The sequence below is a fragment of the Cuculus canorus genome, chromosome 15 (genome assembly GCF_017976375.1).
Source record: "Cuculus canorus isolate bCucCan1 chromosome 15, bCucCan1.pri, whole genome shotgun sequence".
Taxonomy (NCBI): Eukaryota; Metazoa; Chordata; class Aves; order Cuculiformes; family Cuculidae; genus Cuculus; species Cuculus canorus.
The window spans coordinates 13,895,195-13,917,484 of record NC_071415.1 but is presented as its reverse complement, the minus strand read 5'-3'; the positions used below and the strand labels follow the sequence as shown (position 1 = coordinate 13,917,484).

At 41.3% G+C, this 22,290-nt stretch overlaps 1 protein-coding gene across 2 annotated transcripts in view; it reads left to right on the top strand.

Moving 5' to 3' along the window:
- The window catches only part of FAM20C (FAM20C golgi associated secretory pathway kinase), a 64,554-nt gene that overhangs the window by 39,922 nt on the left and 2,342 nt on the right, over positions 1–22,290 (top strand). Inside the window, exons 4-10 of one of the 2 annotated variants that reach the window (XM_054080240.1) lie at positions 3,809–3,901; positions 5,664–5,779; positions 13,754–13,934; positions 14,524–14,633; positions 16,066–16,147; positions 16,238–16,297; positions 17,064–18,247. In XM_054080240.1, coding sequence (XP_053936215.1) covers positions 3,809–3,901; positions 5,664–5,779; positions 13,754–13,934; positions 14,524–14,633; positions 16,066–16,147; positions 16,238–16,297; positions 17,064–17,316 — 895 coding nt within the window. In that variant the 3' untranslated portion in view covers positions 17,317–18,247. Of the gene's footprint in view, positions 1–3,808; positions 3,902–5,663; positions 5,780–13,753; positions 13,935–14,523; positions 14,634–16,065; positions 16,148–16,237; positions 16,298–17,063; positions 18,248–22,290 lie in introns of those variants that run through there. The other variant, XM_054080241.1, reaches the window with a different exon arrangement.

Genomic DNA, 22,290 nt, shown 5'->3' with positions numbered 1-22,290 from the left:
CAAGTAATTGCCAAAAAAAAATATTTACAGGAACATTTAAGAAGCGCTTGAGACTTTGCCACTATTTCGGCACACAAATCACTGTCTTGGTTTATCTAAACACTACTGCCCATGAAATAGATCCTAGCCATATCTGTGATGGAGCTGGCTCACCAGATTTACTCATGATTCTCTTCTCTTCATTTACCAGAGTAGTTTTATTTCTTCTATTTGTAAGCATATTACTTTTCTAGCCACTAGATCAGATCATGGTTGAATCTCATCTTGTGTCAACACAAATTTTTCCCTCTCTTCTACAGAATCATTCTTTACACTGCATTTTCTCTGAGTTCTACCATGGTGGGGGAATTCACATGGGCTTTGATTTCCCTTTAGTTCTTATTTCTCCTCTGCTAGGGTTACCATGCTGATTTGTCTTTTCCTCATGCTGTAATTGGTCTGGTGCCACTGTGTAATTTTTAACTGTGTGCTGTATCAACAGACCTCCATCTGTCTCTCCTCCAGAGCTTCCCAACCTGCCATTATAAATATCTGCCAAATCCTTCTCCAAAGAGAGGATCACCAGATTCCAACTGTTTGCAAAATAAGAGCCGCTGCCAGAAATCCTCTCCCACCGTCTGCAACCTGTGCAGAATCTGTCCCTCTGCACATCGTGAGATGTTACTGCTGGCACTGAGGAACCCTGACTATTGCTTTAACTTGTTGTCCCTCAGAAGTGCACCTTTTTGCGTGGGTCATTATGTGTGTCATTTTGTTAGAAAATAGCCTTCGATAGCCATAGGGTAATAAAACCAAAATAACTTCAGAGTTGAGGGGGTTTCTCCGCTTTAAAGTGCAATTCTGATTTAAAACATACTGTGGGATGTATCAGTTCCAGTGTTGCTTTATAAGATAACTCACTTGAGCAGGAAGGAGCTCGGAGTAAATGCCCCTTTCCCAGGTGGTCCGGATAAAGTAAAAAGTATAGATAATAATATAGGTGCCCTTTTAACAGTTAAAGCAATTCTCATAATAGTCCATTGATTCAATGCTGTCTTATGCTCATGTGGCTTCTTAAATGCAGTTGTGTACAGTAGGCTATGATAATCACCTGTGTTAGCAGTTGCTCTTGGTACGGCAGCTCACCGTGGCTGAGGAATTCTATTTAGGTGTTGCTGCAGATATCAAATTAACAATACATGAATGATTGAATAAAACTCTTGCCAGCCAAAGTGAGATCCAAGGAACAAAGTTCCTATTCTATCTATGGAATATTGGAATAAGTTTTTCAAGTTTATTTCAGGAGAGGTTCTCATGTTTAGATCTGCTACATCTTCATTCTGCAGATCTTTGCAAAGGAACATAAGGAACATAAAGCAGCTTATGAGTTTGATAAATACTTCTTCCAGTCTACGTTCAGAAAAACCCAGAATTTCCGGGAGGCAGAAAAGTGGGTACCATTCTTGTTTGACATGGGCATAGACCATGGAGACTGTGTCTGGGGAGTGCTTTTCTGTAGATAAGTAGAGGGAAGCACCTGAAACGCCAAAGGAATTTGGGACTTTGTTTCATGATGAATAGTCAAGTTCAAAAAATATTGGTATTTCCATTGTCTAGATTACAGCGAGGGTTTGCTGTCCATTTTTGAAGGTTTTAGGACAATCAAGTTCATGATTTTCTAGGAGGGTGCTCTACAACTTAATAATACATTATGACAGGAGAGAAATATGTACAAACAAGTCTAAGCCTGCAGGACTGCTATACTTATTCCCAAATGAATAATATCCCCAGCCATTGCCAAGGGTGGCAGGGAGCAAGTAGAAAAGTGAAATTAGAGAGACCGGACTATCCCGGCGGTGATGTACTGATTGCCCACTGTGTCAAGCAGGCAAAATAAAGGAGCTGGGCTGTGGGTATAGCTGTGCTTGCAAGATTGCAATCTAGCCTCTCTTTAAGTCTGATTTTCTGGAGAAAGATTTTCTCGTAAAGGAACAGCCGTGATTTGTTTAAAGTCTTTATGAGATGAAAAGCAGATGGCATTGATTAGCTAATTAGTAATATTTTCTGCAACTTATCAGCTGTGCTGATATGTGTAAAGTGTGCAAAATCTTGGGATGAATCTTTCTTAGATTTGTTGAAGAAACTGAATATGTAAAAAACTGGAGGAGAGGGAATATTACACAAATGTGCAAGTTTTTGCCCAACAGAAATATGTTAATCTTTTCCTTTTATATTCAGGGCTCTGCATTTTTGCATTTTTGAGGCAATATGCACAACAAGGTTGCAGCTCTCCTAGCTCTTGTCTTGATTGCATGGTGCGTTGTGTGACACGCCATAGATTTCTAGCTCTCCTGTACTCCACTTTGTACGTGTGTTTCTTTTCCTTCTGCATTTGTTATGGAGACAAAGCAAATATTGTCTTTTATTTTATGCCAGGCTCACTTTTAGTTTGTTTCCTTGTGAATCCTTTGCAGCCACAAGAATGCCCTGGTAGGACTTCTGCCAAGTGTTCGTCACCTCCCGGAGCACTATGTCAGTGGTCAGTGCTGTTGTGGCGAGAGCATCACAGGGGTGTTGGAGGCCCCTCTGACCTTGAGTTATATTTGACACAAGTCCAATATCTTGATGTTGTCTCTATGATGGGAATAGTTTATCATTTAGGGTGAGACAGAGTACCTCGACAAGATGTTAATGTAAAGAAGAATGTCTGAGACAGGCTATCAGCCTTTCAGATGCTGCTGGTTGCGCAGCAAGGTCTGCCCTTAGTCAAAAACATAAGGCTCATCTAGTTTCTTCAGCAATGTGGGTACGGGAGGGCTCACAGGCAGATGCCAGTCCTGCTAATCATAGTGATCTTTGTGGGACCGAGTGTGGGTGAACACAGCTTCGGGTTGCTGACAAGCCTAGTAATCAGAACTTGCTGCAAATTCTCTGTAAGTTTGAGATCTGCACCTACAGAGCTTTGTTTTCCACGCGCGGGGAACTGCCCTCTCTTGCAGATGCTCTGCAGAACAGCTTTGCATTGCTTATTTACCATTTAAGACTTCAAAATAAGGCATGATGCAGGATGAGGTGCAACCCAGGCATGGTTCTGGTCAACTGCCTGAATTGTGCTCCGTCCAATAGCCATCAGGACTGGAAATAGCCTAAAATGTGATCAAGATTTGCTCCTTTGCTATATAAAGCTTTCTGTTTTCCATGGAGTTTGGTGTTGAAGCCGTAGCCTTTCTATTTCCATCAGAATGACATTTTTATTGGTTCTTAAACTGAAGAAACAACAATTTCTACATTCTCTCTGGAGCACAGTCTTGTTAATGTTCTTTGAAACATGACATGTGTCGTGGCCATCAAACTGCAATGATCCCATTTCTTCTGAAATGAGAAAACTTGTCACTTCCAGCTTTAAGTAATACAACGGGAGAGTCATATTTTAGATAGGAACTGCATGGCTGCCAAAGATGAAAGAAAAATGTTATTACTTTTGAAAATTTCATAATTACAGTTAATGATAATTTAATGAAATTGCATTGTCTTCATCGCTATCACTAATGAAATGTTGAGAGTGATAAAAAAGATCTTGTTAAATAGAGCAGGAGTCTTGAGTGGAATAGCTTTGTGACAGCAGCTTGTATACACAAGTCTTGAATTCCTACTTTGTTACAGTAGTTTAAAAGGAAGGCTACATGGCAAATAATGCACACATCAAGTATTTAAAGACCTTCTTTTGAGCAAACAATACTGAACTCCTGAATAACCTCCTGATGACTGAGTATTGCTCCTTAGAAGTGCTAACCCATCATTAAAACCCTTTCCTTGTTTTTCTTTGCAGACAAACCAGAGAACAAGAAACCCCGCCTGACTTTTTTTATTTCTCGGACTATGAAAGACATAATGCAGAAATAGCAGCATTTCATTTGGACAGGCAAGTAAAAACGGATTTGCATTAAAAGTGGAAATATTGTGCAAAGTTTCTGCCCTTGGCCAGTCCTGTAGCTGAAATAATTTTAAAAAGGGGGAAAGTGGAGCAAAGGTGGGCAAATGCCATGAATAAATGAAATGGCAGATGATGAAAGCGTAGATTAATAACCAGGAAGTGTGACTTGCTCTGGGAATAAGAAACCTGGCAATAAGTAATTCTCAAAAAGAAAGAGAAATTATATTGAAGAGAAGCTCAGAAATTAATTTCCCATGTGATCTTGAAGCGCACATGGAGAGAACCAGTCCCCCGGGAATATGTATCATAAGTGTGACAGGGCAGTCTGGCTCACTCTAATTAGCTCCAGGGCATGCAAATCCGAGTGAGACGTGGGGAATCATGCAAGTACTCAGAGAGGAATAATCGAGATGGGGAGGGAGTTCTGGTTTCACAGCAAAAAAGCTGGGGCCAGACCTTATCAGGAACATACTTAGGACATAAGTCAGTAGGAAGGAGGGGACACTGATGGTCATTCCCATGCTCCTGTTAGCTGAAAGTGTCCCTGCAGGCAGAGTTAGTGCAGGGTTTGGTGAATACCCCAAAGCTCAGAAAGAACCGCCCGCCTTCAGCCTGTCCAGGTTAGAAGCAGGAGTTGATAATTAGTGAGGAGCTATTAACAGTATGGCTAGAAAATATGGCATTTAACAGGCTGAGTAAGAACTGAAACATCTTTTAGACCCTCAAGAAATATCCTTCAAGCTGGAAGCTTTGGGGCCACAATTTATTTGGGGGTAAGTGTAATGTTTCTCCCTTCTGGATGAGGGAGCCTGTCAGTACCTGTCAGAGCCTGGTATATTTGACATTAAGAGCCGTCCTGGTCAGATCCTTCAAAGATCTTCTCTCTTCTATTGTTGTTGATCTTGGTGTTGATCCCTTCTGCTTTATATTTTATGTTGCCATTTTAAGCAGATGGTGCTGTAGGAAAAAAACATTAAGGAGTTCCTGCAGGGAGGTATGTTAAATATCCACACACTAAGCAGAAAAAGCAGTTGCTACCCAATGTAGAAATTCTTATCAGCAGAACATGGACATAAAAATACCACCTATGAGGATGCTCATATGGGGACTTTGCTCTTTTACTGTATCTAATAGCAATGCTTCATAGGAATTTTTAATGATCTACTAAGGCAGGGGAGTTTGGGGTTGAGAAAGACTCTTCATCCAGCCTTTGCCAATGGGAAAATTTTTAGTCTCAGGGAGATTGTTTAGGTTGGTGTAAGGGTATTAAAAGAGAGAGGAGCAGAAGCAAATAAATCAAACAAATACTAAGACTGTCAGAAAAAAAATACTGGATTTTAGATCTGTGAGATGGAAGAAAGAGGACGAAATGTCATTCCTCAAGTCACTTAAAAAACTTGTGAGCAAATGCATGCAATGACAATCCTGAAGCAGCACTAAGTCAAAGATAAGTTTCTGCTTTGTTTTATTTCTGGAATTCTTGGGGCTTTTTTTAACAGAACTCTGTGTTCCCATACTCCTCTGTATTTTGCATTCTCTCCATACTACGTAGGCAAGTCAGATCTGATCGTATTCAGGACATATTTTGTAATATACTAGAGGAAGGATTATCCAGTTTAAAGTTGGGCTTTTTACTCCTTAAAGACTATGGATAAATGTGTCTTTAGGGTGTAATGAACATTCTTAAAACCTATCACTGTCGTTATTTTTTAATCCTTTACATAAACTATCTCTTTTCTTTCTCTTCCAGGATCTTGGATTTCCGTCGTGTGCCACCGGTTGCGGGTAGACTGGTTAACATGACGAAAGAAATACGAGATGTTACTCGTGACAAGAAACTATGGAGAACATTTTTCATCTCACCAGGTAGTCTTGGAAATAACACTAATCTTTCTATCCCACTGAACACACACACTTAAGGGGATGATGCATAGATTGCTTAATTGCTCAGCTATTTCTAATAGAACTGTCTTCTAGACCTTTGAATAAAAATAAATGTGGAGACATAGCTTACAAAGAAAACTTCATTGTTTTGAATTGAGTGCCTTTTCTCCTTGACAAATTATCGGCAGAGACAGGCTTTTATGTTCACGAAAGCAATGTATTCAGCAAACGTTTTATGTAATTTCTGAAACAATTTCTTCTGCTGCTCTCAGTTTACTCAAAACCATGTTACTTAGCACGTTAGTTACTTAGAGGGTTTTTTATACTGCATTGTGATGCTTCACTTATGTTGGTCAGATGCATTTATTTCTTGGTTTTGATTGGACGACTAAAACCTAATTTTCTTAGACTCATGAACTTAAGTTTTTGCTACAACAGGAGTTGGAAAAAAAAAATCAAGCAAATAGATGTGTAACATATCCTGCTTCCAGCTCAAATTCTCTGCTCAGTAGAGGCCAGAATAGAAGTGACATGAATTGTTCACAGTCCTTGTTCTTGATTTGAGGGCTGACCCTAGGAACACATACCTCTCTCTGTTTTTAGTACTCTTCACTTTTTCACAATACCTGGTGGCCCCAAATAAGCATAGAGCTCCAGAGGATGGGAATTTTACAAGCACAGGGTAAAACTATGCCCTGCTCGCCAGAATTTACATCTAGAGTACTTAAAGATGGGCTAAGAGTGGGAGAAAATGGTATCATTTCTGTTTAGCATCTGGGATGCTGAGATGGAGAAAATAAAGCTTTGAGTTAAGGCAAAAAAATACATGCTTAAGTGTGTTCTTAGAGAAAGGATATATAGAAAATATTCAATTTAAAGCATATAGCTATGTTCCATTGATCTTAAGTCATATTATTTCAGCTGTGTGCAAATTTGCTTTGCCGAACTCAGGCTGTGACTTGTGTAACAGGCAATCTGGAGCAAAAATCTCCAGAGATCTTTCCCCTGCTCTATGTGTGATTGGCCAGAAGCTGTTTATTTCAGATCCCTAAAGTCAAGATCCAAAGACTTAATTACAGTTCTTCTTGATGTAACTGTAATTTATCGCTGTTAGGTAGAAACCAGAGCCCTGTCATTGCAAAGCTCTCTCGCTTAAAATGTTTATCACAAAAGTTTATCACTAATAAAGTCATTATTATGACCATTATTTTTAGCTTATTATTTCTGTTCAGCTCCTCAGGACATACAGTTGACCAGTTTACTATTCAACTTCCCTTGTAAAACGTATTACCTAATTGCAAGAGGTTTCATCTTACTCTGTGTTATGAGTGCTCAAACTTTACATGTACTGTCGTGGTGACAGGGGTGACAATATATGGTGAGTGTGTTCACCATATCTGATGTGCAGAAATTTCTGTCTGTTAGGCACTTGTATCTCAGTTGCGTTCTCTCCCTCTCTTTTTCTTTTTGCTGTTTTTTTTTTTTTGTAGGCAATCACAAGCAAAAGATGGCAAAAAAATCTTGTGACCATTTATGCGCACAGGGTGCTTTGGCTCATTTGAAATATAAGCCATTTTATTCCCACCTTAGCAAGTAAGGCATGGATTAGTAGGTTTGCTTCCTTTTCAGCCTTCCCAGGCTATGTATCAAAGCTTAGGGGTGAACTTGACTGATTTCTGAGAATTACAAAACTGTAACTCAAGTACTGAGCAGCTTACGGCAGCCGGAGCGTGGTAATGTGGAGTTAAGGCTGCCAGTTCAGGTGGAGATCTTTATCTTGTCATTATGAACTTCCAGACATCTAAGGGATGATCCAAACATAATCCTTTGTTCAAATTTATTTAGAGGTCTCAGATAAATTCAATTAAAATATTTTAATAACTATGAATCAAGCTTTTCTAGAGACTAAAATGCTTAAGCAATTAATTTTTCTTTCAGTTTTAAATTTCTTAAATCAATATACTTTCCTTGAATCATGTTGGTGACTTGTCAGAGTTCTTTCCTATAAGTCCCCAGTTTAATTAGTTGGATTATCATTAACATATGCCCAACCTCCAGTTTGTATTTCATATTGACCTTAAAAAGCAGGAATTAATTAATGCTTAATGAAAAAGTATTAAAAGTCCTAAATTAAGCATTTGGAAACAAACTCACAAACCTAGCAGGCAGCTGAAGCAGCAGATTGAGGACAGAAGAAAGGAAAAGAGAAGGGTACTGAGACAAACCCCTTGGACTGGGGAAAGTGAGAATGGAGAGGGACGAGGAGCCCGACTCGTCTCCCCTGGCAGATGAGGGGCATCAAATACAGTTGTTTTTGAGGCAGAACTAGTTACAGAGATGAGAAATTGTGTTGTAACATATAGATACTTAAAATAACCGGTCTGTGCACCCACATTAAGCTGTCAAGGCCACTCTGGGACTCCCTTTCAGGTGGCTGTCTCTGCATCTCCATCCGAAGCAGAGGTTGGCAGCAACCAATGGTCATGGGAACACATTGTGCCTGCTGGCAATGTACACCCTCTCTATGCACCCAGATACATCTTTTCAAATCAAACAAGCATTAAATGCAATTAATTTTATACAAATCCCTTCCCTTTGGGCTGGGAAACCACTGTTTGCAGTGGAAACCCTCAGAGGGTAAATATTAATGATGCTCATCAGTACACTGTATTATTCCTTGGACCAGTGCAGGGATGTGTTGGAAGAAACTTCACTGCATTTCCACACCTGGGCCGTCTCACTTGTTCCATCAGGCATGGAAATCAGGGGCTGTTACTGCCAGGAAGCTGCAGGCAGATGTAACTTCAGAGCACGCTGCAGAGCGGCATCCCTTCTTCCATTGGAGAGAGGAAATGGCTGTGAGCAGACAGGTTAGTTGATGCATTAAGCAGCATTCAGAGAGAAAGCAGATTGCAGAAAAGTGCACTTCCAGGCAGTTTGGACTAAACATGAGAAATGGAATTAGGTCAGTAATTATTTAAATTAATTTTACATCCTTCGCAGTAGGGCAGACTGCAGTAGCCCTGCTACTCTTACAAATGAGTGGTAATTTGCTAGGAAAAAAGAGACATATTAATGATGTCAGCCTTCGTTTTGGAAGTAATTGAGGCAGCAGCTTAAAGAAATCAATGTTACACAGCTAGTAAGCACTATGTTTTTGTTCATATTAACCAATTCCAAGGGATTATGGATTTTTTTTTTTCCCCTCTCAGCGAACAATAGCAATTCTGAATTAGCTATTATTTTGAGCAGGTAAAAGAAAGATCTTTTCATGCATTGCTTTAGTAAATATTCAGGATTCTTTCTAGTATTCCAATTGTGCAGGGTTGCTAAATGTCCTCTATTAACAGTCATGCAAGTTTCACAAAAAGTATTGCTCTGCCAAGCAATTTGCTTTGAGGTATCTCCACTTGTTCCTTTTCTTCCTGAGAAGAATTATTTTTCAGCTATCAGGATGATGCACAAAAAACGTGGAGAAGAGTGCACAGGCACTCTGATTCTTAATAGTTATAATTAGTTGGAGTTTTGATCACAAACTGCAGAGTTTGAGTGGATTTCATTACGAATTGTACCCATTCGTCCTCAGATAATGAGCATCAGACATTTGCAACACCACTCGGGATTCTCTTGCCTCTGTATTGCCTTGGGGAAACAGTTTTGGTTTTTAACGAAGAAGAAAGTTGCATGCTCCAAACTCACAGCATTTGAACATTTCAGCATGCATAAACATTCATCCATTTCTGATTTGCCAGCACTGCTGCTGTTGCCATTTCTACCCCCTCTGCAGGAGCACAAATTCTGGCAGTCGCTTCTTTTGCAGGTGTACTTATGGGCAGCGGTTCTGCACAGAAACATGTGTATTGTATTCAAAAGGAATGCATCAGCTTAGAAATTTTAATTGAAGGAGAAAGGCCACACTCCAATTAGACCTCATCTCTCCCTTCCCTCTTATTTTTGCTTGGAAAAGCCAAACCCTGGTCTTAGCGTGAGATTGCCAGTGAAGCTCTGGGTTTGTCTCTAGCTGCAATTTCACCCTCGGCCTGCTGTGCAGAATGTGGGTCACCTACTTAGGTTTCAAAGAGGCTTGCTACTGAACCTTGGCGTTTTAAATGAGAACTGTGTTTTTCTATATTTGGCACTTCTTTTTTTTTCCCCTACATTTTTAAGAAACCTTAAAAATGAGTGTTTCCCCAAAGAATTCAAACTGCTTTGGCTCACTGCCTGTAATAAGAACTCATCTCACTTCTATATAAGAACTAGGGTAGACATATCAGGATATCTACTCTGTATCAATCGGAGCAATTAATTTATTTAATGGTAACTTGAGATGCAGGATCCTTTCACATCCACTACCCCCAGAAAACAGACAGGAGCCGTGGAGACAATGTACCACAGGTCTGAGCCCACTGGGAGAATAACAGCTGACAGAAAAAGCTTTGCCATTGCAATTAACTTCTCACCGAAAAATACACTGATGGTTTTACCACAAGTTTTCTGTCTTAATGGCAGGACACATCGCTTGGAGGACTGGACTCCTGCTTCCTGGGGGAAAATCAATAGCTGGAGGAGCCCAGCAGGAGCAGGGATGAACAGCCCAGCACGGTTGCAGGCAGCAGGCGTGCGAGCTGTGTCAATGTGACAGCAAATGGCATCACTGCCATAGCCCCCGAGCTTTCCTGAAGATTTATCTGGATACAAATGTGTGATTACTGTCAAATGATTAGTCCCAGTTGCTGTCTTTGACAATATAGAGCAGAGTTTCATTGTTCCCAAAGTTAAATTCAGAAGCAAACTATTAAACACAGTATTTATCTTCCCACTGTGCAAAACGCTGTGTTTAATATAATTCCTTTTCTGAAAGGTCAGATTTACATAGTGAACAGCAGAGGCTGCGATAGCGCGGGAGGAGCATCGCTGAGCCTTTTGCTCTTTAAAAAAATGTTACGGTGGCAGATAGCCTTCCTGCTGCCAGGTGGAAGTCAGGTCATACAAAGCCTGGAAGATAAATTGTCTCAGGTGATCAAAAATCTGCGTGGGTTCCATTCCTCCATAGGCAAGCAGATGATGCTGACACTGCTGAATTGAAATACGAACCCAACTGCAGCTTCCAGTCAGTGGAAACATAAACCCTTGCTGCAGCACAGAGGAGCTCTGCCTTCCCACTGAGGCAGCAGGCACCCAGGAAATAAGGGATGTCTTTATATCTCTTAACTGTTCTGTTCTAGCCTGTAGTGAGCAGCATCTGTATGCAATTTCTTCTAAATCACCCCTTGTGGCAGCCTGGAACCCCTTGAAATATTTTGTCTGCAGTAATTTCTTTAGAGTGTATAAATCACAGATGTTTTTCCCTCGTTTTTACTGGCTGAGAATATCCCAGCCTTCCTAATGGCTCAGTATGATCCCCCTGTTTGCAAACCCTCTGCAGCTGGCAGCGCTGCCCACAGGTGCTTGGACAACTCTTCTCTTGCATCCTGAATTATGGCAGAGATTCACAGGGAGGCGTGAAATCATCCTGGATGTGCCAGGATGATTAAAAGTGAAGTTGAGGCACCTTTTGTAGCCCTGAAAAAGTTGTGCCAAGTCCATGCTGCCATAGCATTTTTGAAAAGGAAACCTGTGAGAGGTTATATATGGACCGCAGGGCAGCATGGCCAAGGCTTGCATCAGGTTGGGTTTGTCTAGTTGTTGACTCTATACTTAATTTTAGACTAATTAAAAGAGTGAGTCTGAAGGAGGGCCACTGAAATGGTCCGAGAACTGGTACATCTGGTGGACAAGATGATGAGGTTTTTCCATTTTATTTTAATCTAGAGAATCTGGCCTGAAGCTGTAGCTGGGACTAGACACCTCCATAGTCACCTTCCAACCTGAGTTTCTCTAACTGTGATTGCTCTTTTCCCATGCAAATTGTAAAAAAGTTTTCAAAGCTTCACTCTGAGCAATATGAGTTATATTACTGTGTTGCTTAAAAGGAAATAAGAGTGGAGTTACTGTTTAGAAGTTGATAGGTGTGTTGTGTGATGAGTAGCACCAAGATTCAGGCTGGAGTTCATAGGAAATAGCCAAACCGAGTGGCTTATCAGCCACGGACATGGTTGCTTCTTACCTCATGGGAAGTCTCAGACTGCTTTTCTTTCAATTAAAGTGTTAAGGGAGTAAGTATGCTTTTTATCTAAGGTTTTAAGATATTTTTTAAGAAAGAATATTTTGCCTGGTAAAACCCTTTATACTACAAAATCAAAAGTATAGAACACGCTGAGTTCTCCCTCCCTTCCTTCCTTTTTAAATTTCTCTTCCCTGAAGTATGTTTCTTTCAGTAATTGTCAAGAGGTTGTTGACCACAGGGTAGATATTTCTAGACTAGTCAGGTTGTATTTAACTGGTATGAGCCAGCCCTGGGAATGTAAATATACAGTTGGAGTTGGAGTTGTTCCTGAGCAGAGATAGGTGGGGGGTCCTTATGAGTCAGTCACAGCCGAGGGATTTGAAAAGGCTGCGTCCAGAGCAAAGTAATCACAGCTTAATGGACAAATATAATGGCAATTAACAGAGGCTTGGAAATGAAGAGCTAAGACAAACCATCAAATAGGAAAATATCAGCCTTATAGTCCAATTATATGGTAATTCCATGGTTAGCACTCAGTCCCAGGTAATGCGGCTAATTAATACCATCAAAACTACTATGAGACCGTACTGTTCTTCCATATTCTTCCTGCTCCCCCATTCCCCATTGCAGCTTCTTGCTCTGTTTCCCTCTCCCTCCTGTTATCTCCGCAGCACTGAGGCTACAGTGGTATTGCTCCCATCCTCTTGATTCATCGTCTCCCTTGTTTTTCCTACCAGCGGTGTGCCACCTCCGCCAGGCGCTTTGCTGCCCACAGGTTGGGTCTGGGCTGGGGGGACACCATGGCGAGGTGCTGCAATGAAAACCCACCAAATTACCCATCTGAGCCACAGGGTCATCTGTGACAGGCAGAAAATCTCCTCCCTCTATTCACCATCCTTTCCTGCCTCATTTATACTGAGCCAGCCCAAAGGGAGAGTGGATCAGAAACCACATTTGAATGTGGAGGTCTTGTGGGGAATTTGGAAGCCAAGTGACTTCTCACCTTCTTGCAGTACTTTAAGGAAAGAGCACAGTCTTCCTCATAATGACATTTTATATGCTTAAAGCAATGTAAACAGTATCAGCATTGTGTTCCTGCTCTTATTCGCAGTCCAACACTGGTAGGGTTTAGGGATGAGCTGCTCTCTTCCCACCTCCGGTGAATCCACGTGGGAGGCAGGATTTTGTGAAGAGGTGGTTGTTCCTGTCGTACAGAAATACGTGGTGGCAGCTTTGGGGAGGTGTTTAAGGTAGCATACACTCCAAAACCTGCTGCAGGTTCTTTTTCTGTGGTTATTGGAGTAACGTGATGTGTGGAGGAAGAAATCTGGGATGTGTGCTGACAGTTACATCTGTGCTATTTCCACCTTCCACGCACAAACCCACACGAATCTTTGTGGTTAATAATTCTCTTTAGTAAAACCGCCAGCTCTTCTCATACCGGCAAGTAAATGAATAAAATGTTGTTATCTGTTCTTAAAGAAATGACCTAATTTTGGGCGAGTGCCACTTGTTGAGCTGTGGGATTTGGAGTTCCAGCCTGGGGTAATAAATATATCCCAAAGGATGTATCAGTCTGGGAAAATGAAAGGAAAGGGGAAATGATTTTTTAAAGATGGGGTTTTTTTTAGTATAATTAGACTGGAAATGGTCACAGAGTGCTCAGCTTAGAGTGTGATCCCAGCCACTGAAATGAACGTCTTTCTAGTGGTTTTAGTGGAAGAAAAGTATGTGCGGTAGTGGTTTGGGGTCTGAGATTTATTTCTGCTCATACGTACATCAGTGCTTTCATGAATTCTTGAACACTAATTTAAGAGTAGGTTTTAAAACTCTTTTCCTTTATTTGTCAGCCAACAACATCTGCTTCTATGGGGAATGCTCCTACTACTGCTCGACAGAGCACGCCCTGTGTGGAAAACCAGATCAGATTGAAGGGTCTCTGGCTGCTTTCCTACCTGATCTTTCTTTAGCTAAAAGGAAAACCTGGAGAAACCCTTGGAGACGTTCCTACCACAAGCGCAAGAAAGCAGAGTGAGTAGTGGTGAGCAAAGGGTTTACCGGCTGTAAATGACGCCAGGAAAATAAAACAGTGCTGCGGTTACTGCCCTTGCTGATCTAAAGGGCTGAGACTTAGGAGAGCATCTGTATTTCTTCAGCTCCTGGGTACTTACACTTGCAAGGACCTCCAGCTTATGGTCCTGAACCTGAAAGGATCTTCCATGTCCTAACTGCCCAAGAGACACATACCTCCCTTGGCTTTGACAGGATGCAATGGGACCTGTCTAAGTCATATCAGAGGGAGAAAGATTTGCTGCTGTCAGCAGCCCTAAACAAGTCTGAGGCGTTTTCATCATATGACTGATGGTGCAGCTGGTCTCCTAAATCTTGAAGCTCTTAGCCAGATAGTTTTCAATCTTGTGATTTTCTTCCTTTTCATCAGTCAAAATCTTTATCAGCTGCCTGCATTACTGGAAGCAACCTGAAGAATTTAAATGCCTCCGCCTGACCCTGTCCTCAATCAAAAGTGATACAACTAGATCTTTGCAAAATAACAATTTTTTTTGCAATATTCAGTAAGCTTTGTGTGTCACATAAAATATCAAAATATTGCCTTTTCCAGATGGGAAGTCGATCCAGATTATTGTGAAGAGGTTAAACAAACACCCCCATATGACAGTGGGACCAGAATTCTGGATATAATGGATATGACAGTTTTTGATTTCCTAATGGGTATGTTTCATCTCTTTCAAAAATTAAATGCAACGTTTAATTAGAATAAGAACCATTTCTTTCTACACCGCTCTGCATAGCTCAGCAGTTTGCTAAAGCGTGGTTGAAGCTGCATTTACTCTATGTGCTCTTCTAGATGATTATGAGAAAATGCAGATTTACACGGTTATGTCTTTGCATCAGTGCAGATTAAAGGAACAAAGATGTTCAGGAATGCAGAGTGGTGGTGAATGCAGGTCAGGCTACTATCCTTCACAACAATTAAGGGCTTTACAGTTCGCTTTAGTGACTACCATTGTAATGTATGGCTCCTGGGTACACAGGCAAGAACTGTTCATTATTGGCACATTGTTCTTAACCTGGAGTAGCACTCACCGCTCTATAAACTGTCAGGGCAGAGGTGGGGAAGTGGTGTTGCTTTGTCACAAAGGCAACAGTGGTATGTATTGGGAAGGTTTTCTCCTGTTTACATAACCTCAAAATAAGATCAGAATAAAATAATTATTAACAAGCAGGTAATAGTGACCTATTCTGAGCCTATTCAGTGATTATTGCAACAGTGTCATATGAAACCTGTTCCGCTGCAGCTAATATACCTGCAAGGTGCCAACATACATATTTGATCCTTGGACATATGCCAGCATGGACATAGCCTCTGCCATTAAGACTGAGATGGAGAGGCCTAATCACAGCTCAGGTGCCATATCATATGTGGCATCTATAAGCGGCGCAAGACCCATGCCGTGAAGACAAAATTCATAGTGTGGCACCAGTAGTCTGCACATTGACCTTAAAAAGCGAATCTTGCATCTGCTGCTATGGGTGCCCAAAGAGAGCTGTTCAGCTGTAACCCTGCAGTAACATCCCAATCCATATGTTAGACCCATAACATCATTTTGAATGTCCAAGAAGCCAGAAACTTGGACAAAGTTTGTATTATGAGTTTTGGTTGTGGTTCCCCTCCATAAGTTAAGCCTTGCACCCAGCACGTGTACCATGACTGCTTTGCATGCCATACTGACCCAGGGCTGGAGCATTAGGTCTCATCTTCACCAGTGAAGCTCTACTGGCTTAGGACCAGGCTCTCCGAGCAGTTGCCATCATTCCCTTGGCACACCCCAGGAGGGTATGCTGAAGGGTGGGAACATTCTTTTTATCTCCTGTTGCTCTTCTAGAGCTTAAGTATAAGAGCTACAGAGAGCCTGAAAAGCTCCTAGAGGCGTAACAGCCCATATTCCAGTATTCCCCACTTCAGACTCTCTGCAGCAGGAGCAAATGTGCTCAGTAGACCTATTATTTCCTCTGCCCTACACAGCCATTGCATTTGGTAAGCGCTGGGCTTCTCCTTGGACCGTAGCTTTTGCATTGGCCCGACCTGCAGGCTCAGCAGCAAGCCAGAGTGACAACAGGCTTTTTTCTCTTCATCCTGCAGGTAACATGGATCGACATCACTACGAAACGTTTGAGAAGTTTGGAAATGAAACATTCATTATCCACTTAGATAACGGAAGAGGGTAAATACCTTTAAAAATCTTTTGAGGCGGGGGGAAGAAAAAAGTCTTTAAAACAGCCTTTGTCATGTACTTGCTTTTATCTTTAAATAGGTTTGGAAAATATTCCCATGACGAACTTTCCATATTGGTGCCTTTAAACCAGTGCTGCAGGTATGTTTCACCTCTGGAGCTGTTTCCTGTTTTATACAGTTATCTCCACTAATAGGACTGAAATGTTGAAGTGAATCTTGTATTGCATACTGTAGGGAAGAGGAGATGTTAGAATCCTGCCCAGGGAGCCTGACCCAAGCTAGCCCTGAGCGCTGGCACTAACACATAAAGTGCTTTGTTGAGATCAGGACCTTGCAGGAATGCGGCTCTGAGCTATTGTGAGAGAGGCTTTATTAAGACAAAATACATGTCCCATGGAAGTCATGTGGCAAAAAACTTCTCCCGGTTAGTTCAAGTGCTTCACGACACCTTTCTGTAATGCCCAAGGTGAGGATTTTCAGAGAGGACAAGTGACATTTAGAGTTTCAGCTTTGCACGACTGGAGTGCAGGGCGAGCTCAGTGCTGCGGAGGCTCTGTGGGGTAAGAGCACCACGCGTGTCGCTGCCGAGGTGGATGTGAGTGCATCAATGCTGCACCAGATCCAGTTAGTGCCTTACCCAGCTGAGGAATGGGAAGGCTGGATCCTCTTGACACTAGAGCTGTGCTACAAAACCTCTCCACCTCTAAGGGCTCCCAAAGATCAGTGGCCCGGTGACAACGCCAGCTGCTCGTTAGGACTGTGACGGCGCCTGCTTCTCATCATTGCAAGTCACTTAATACGGTTTTTACGCTGTTATCACTGTGCTGACTGTAAGCCTTTTAGCCCTGACAAGATCAACAGTGATGAAAATACTGATTTGCAATTTTTTCTCCCTTTTCTCTTAGAATAAGGAAGTCTACCTATCTGCGATTACAGTTGTTAGCCAAGGAGGAATACAAACTCAGTCACTTGATGAAGGAATCTTTACTAAAAGATAAAATAGCTCCCATTCTCTATGAGCCTCACTTGGAGGCGATGGACAGGCGGCTGCGGATTGTCCTCAAGGCTGTTAGTGACTGCATAGAAAAGGATGGTTATGACAATGTGGTTGAAAATGACTTTAACACTGATGTTAACACTGTTACGGCCGAGAGGTAGTAAAATCGCAAGACTACGTTTTTACCAGCCAAGTAAAGAAGATTCAAAGAGGAAAAAAGAAAAAAAAAAAAAGTCTTGCAAAAGACTGTATATTCCACTTTGTGAATTCAGTGAATTCAGAAATGAGATATAATTGTTCCCAAAGTAGGTAAAGTGTAGACTCTGCAAAGGCTTAGTTCATTAAGAAAAATAAGTCTAATGTGATGCTTTTCATTAGTTCCTAAAGAGAGATTATGAAAAGATTCAGAAAATGTTCAGATCATCGACAGACAACAGTCTGATAGCAAAACACCTCCTGTCCTTTTTGTATAGAAAGGAGGCCTTTACTTAATATTTTGTATTTATATATGGTATATCTATAAAACCCCAGACCTACCTACCAAATTTAACTAAGAGGGATGGCATAGTTTTGTGACTCACACTTTATTTGTGGTGACAGTCCACTTAGTATTTTGTGTTAACCCTTTAAGTGCTCTAATCCACTGTATCTTATTTAAATTGAATGCTTTTTTCCCCCCAGCTACTCAGCATTTAAAGGGTTAAGGCATTATGAACTTTTAAAAGCAAAAAATAATAATAATAATAATAATAATAATAAATACAGTGGTTATTGGAAGGGAATTTCACTAATTGTGCATTGACAGGAATACTTGAATGTTGGTTTTACGAAGTGATGTAAAATGACAAGTTGTACTATTTGTCCATAAGGAGGTGGCAGCTCTTATCTTTCTAGACTATCATAGCTGAGCTGCTACTTTTCCACTTTGCTTTTGATAGTTTTGTGTAAATATATACATATATGGGTAAAAAGCTGCTTTCAGCAGCTCTAGGCTTACTTTTGCAGCATTTTTGTGGAATTGTTTGCAACGTGGTAAAAGTGCAATAAAGATATGGCAAAATGTGTAGCCATTGTGTCTCAATGGATTCATTTCTCACTGGAAATGTTGTTGAGAGCAGAGTAGCGCACAATAGCCAAGTGTTCCAGAAGTAGTCATTTAAATTGTCATCCCTTTTTGTAGCAACAGCAAGTCAAGATAAAGTAGGGAGTTGGTGATTGATGTGTATGAAGACTCTGATAAGGACCGTGGTGTTGAAAACAGCTAATCTTTCATATGAAAGCTTTGTTTTGACTAACATTTCAGCATCTCTTCCTCTTGCAACTATAGCTATAGAAACATGCTGTAGAGCAACACCTCTAAAAGATTATGGCTTGACACACTGCCCAGAGGATTTAGATATATCCATTTCTCCGACTTAGGTAGAAAAAGCCCTTGCGCAACCCAGAAAATCTCAGCCTAAATTATCTGGAAACAGGATATTCTCAGCTAAATAATTTTGAATAATGTACAGCAGAGTTTGTGTAATATATGTGGAGACTTTCAGCCCAAAAGCAAGCTATAAATTCAGCAAGTGGCTGTATTTGACTTGTGAAAACATGGTGTGGAACAGAAGGAATAGCTGATCACTCTTCTGGGTGAGGAGAGAATTTATTATGACAATATTCATCACAACAATAATTCAAAACTGTCATTTATTTCATTTTATATCTTTCTTCCCGGGGATTTATAAACATATACTTCAAAAGCTTGTAGCCAGCTAGACTGAAATGTCAGTGTATCAGCATATTAAAATTATGAATGAGAGAAGGAGCTGCTATGTAGTCTCATTCACTTCTTAGGTTGATATATTATCAGTAAAAATGTCAGTAAAATTATCAGTAAAATATGTCTTTTACTATTTTACTGCCCATTTCAACTTCCCATGACTCTCACATACATGGCATACAAGACAATAGAACAGCTCCAATTATACAACTTTCCAGGAATTGGGAAAATTTCTGTGTTACCCCATGGCTTTTTTCCAGTTTCCAAGACTCACCTGTGGTTGCAAGTGTGTTCTGTGTAACACAGCGCTTGCACTGCAGCTCTCTCCCCATTAACCAAAAAACGGGGAGTTGTTAAAGAAGGTGAAATGGGTGATAGTAATCCTTGCTTTATCCTCAGCGCGTGGCTGTGGTTTCCCTGCAGGCACAGTTTTCTCACTATGAGACTGTGTCAGGACAGCAGACAGGAGCTATAAAATCACCTCCTTTGGCACAGCTCTGCTTTTTGCTGCTGCACTCAGGTCAACCGAAGGCTCTGGGTCTGCAAACCTGGTTTTCTATTGAATGCAGCGCTTCTTAGCTTCTTAGCTCAGATAGAGCAACAGACTGTTCTGTAGAAGCTGGATTGTGGATCAGGAGCTTCTGGCAGGTTGGTTCAAGCGGCAGAAGGCTGCTTGGTGCTGTCAGGGATGTAAACTTGCTGTTACCATCCCAATTCTGCATTTCTACAAGCAGAAGTAGTGTTTCTATACAATAATTAACTAAAGGTCAGTCATCCTTGCTGAATCATAAGCAGTTTCTCTCCTTTACTGAACTTCGATGCATCCCCTTGCAAGCTCTGCGCCGCAGCGTTCTGGACCTGTCTATTTTTGTCTCCAGTCCTAAATTAGACATACAGAAAAGCTGAAGTGAAAGCTTTCCTTTGGGATGAGACATGCGAGCGTCTTGGAAGAAGGGAGGTGTCAGCTAAGAAACTGGGAAAGGTTTCTCACTGATGAGAAATTGGGGTGAATTAACCAGGCAATGAATGGCAGCAGATGAGTTCAAGCCCTCTGTGTGACCGAGGCAGATGAGGATATGGGACTGATCTGGAGGATACTGCAAGAAGTGGAAAGGCTGATTAATTAAATGAGCTGTGGAGTTGCTTCTCAATGTCTACCAGGAAGCTCTGCTGTATTTGCATTCAGGCTGCCAGGTAGCTAGAGCTTTAACTGATGTTAATTTTCTAGGTATTTGGGAAGGCAAAATAATTATCACTTTGTTATGTTATTTTCTTTTTCTGTGGGGGCAGGGATGAGTGGGCATGACAGACGGGGAACCGGAGCACAGAAGTGAATTTATGGCTCTGCCTTTCAGCTCTTGGAGATAACACAGCCTCAAGAACAGCTCTGTGCAGCCCAGGAAGGGGCAAACCTCCACTTTTGGGGTGCATCTGCATTGCCTCAAGACAGAGCTAGCAGCTCGCCCGAATTTCTTCTCACAAAAACCTTATAGAGTCTTCAGGGAAAGAGTGTTGCCCTCCAAGGGCAAAATGCATTCTTCTCAGGCAGTGAGAGCTTTCTGAGTTATCTCAGCAGTGGTTATAATTTGAGAGTGCCTTTGCACAGGGACAGTTAGTTCTTGTGGGTTTCTGTGGGGAGGACACCATGGGTTTGATGTGCAGAGGTCATGCTTTATGGCACGTACCTGTGACAGCGTATTACCATTACCACAGTGTGAGACGATGGCTCTGAAAGGGCTGTCATTGTGCATTAGGTCAATAATCCACAAACTAGGGAGGATTAGCATGGCACAGCCTAACATTTCTTTAGTAGTTCTACATATCTACCCAGACAAAAAGATTTGCTCCTAGAAGATAAACAAATATCAGAGTCCGATTGGTTTGTCTCTGAATCTCAAAAATGGGTGTAGCAACAGCACCTAGACAATAATGTACCAAGAAATCTGCAGAAGTCTATTGGGGCATAACATACTCAGCACAATAAATATAGAATGCACAACAGATAACAGATAAAAATAGATAATACGCTTCTAAAAGCATCTAATCACAACTGTATCTCACAGCCTAGAATAGCTTACTGCATTCTCCTGGGTAATTCAGATGAAAGCCTTATTTTGTTTTGCTGGTTTTTTTGTTATTAAGGCATCAAAGGAAATTCACACAAATTTAAAAAAAAAAATAAAAAAGCTCTCATAGTTTGAATCAGATATCACTGTTGTGATCAGCAGCAGCGGGCAGAGGCCATGGTGTATATGCAAGCCGCAAGGCTGCAGGACATTGCCATGTCAGCAATCGCAAGCATTGCCTACGAGGAGGGATCCTGGGATTTCAGCGTCACTGTTGCCTTTGGCTGCTGAACTGAAAATGAACTTGTCTTATGTGAGTGTTCAAGGAAGGAGTGTCCACAGGGTATTCCGGCTCCTGCTAGTGGGTCTCTGTGTGGTACCTATCAGTCTGAGGGGGATGTCCTGCTCTCTTCCATTGCAGCAAGTGTGTTGTCCCCATAACACATCCAGCCTCTACCTGGAAACTGTTCCTGCAAGAAGGTTTTTGTGGGCCTAGAGTGAACTTATTGAGTTTCCAGCTTGGAGATGGACACATGTTAGAACCTTGATAATTTGCATCCTGATGGAGCCAACTGTTTTTTCAGTACTGAATGCAGGACTGCAAAATTCATTTTCCAGGAATTATTCCAGATACTGGTTGTTTCTACGGACTTTCTTGCCAGAGAATGTTTACTAAAATATTCGGCACCCAATATGCAGAAATGAACATGCACAAGGAAGATTCTTTCTCAACTGTAAATTGAGTCTTTGAAGGCAATGTTGAATTGCCTGGGACAAATTTTTGCATGGAATTTCAAGTTATAACTCGTTAGAAGCTGCTGGATTTCTTGAGAATATTTTCTTTACACTAAAAGTTATTCATAAGTACCTTCTAGCTATAACGCATTCTGTGACCAGACCAATCTGAATTATCTGCTTGCTTCTACATTCGCATCAGTAAGTACAAAGCCAATGCTTTTGGGGACTGCCTAGAAAAAAAAAAATTAAAAGCAATTCAATTTAGTGGGTCGGAAGACCTGAGAACTGAAGTCAGGTCAGCTCTGGTCATGGGCAGAAATGAAGCATCAGCGAAAAAAAGGAGGCTATTGATTTGGCAGTATCAGCATCTCTTCTAGTGCAAGGTCAGAGCAAAAGTTTGTGTCTAGAGACTGTGTTCAAGAGCTGATGGAACACATGCTATCTGCTATCTGCTGCTCCATCTATTTAGAGATATTAAGTACTTTCCAAGATTTCCCATTTATGCAACTTCAATGTAGTTGATGTGAACAGGTTGGGGGGAGTGCCCACATTTGTATCCAATCCAC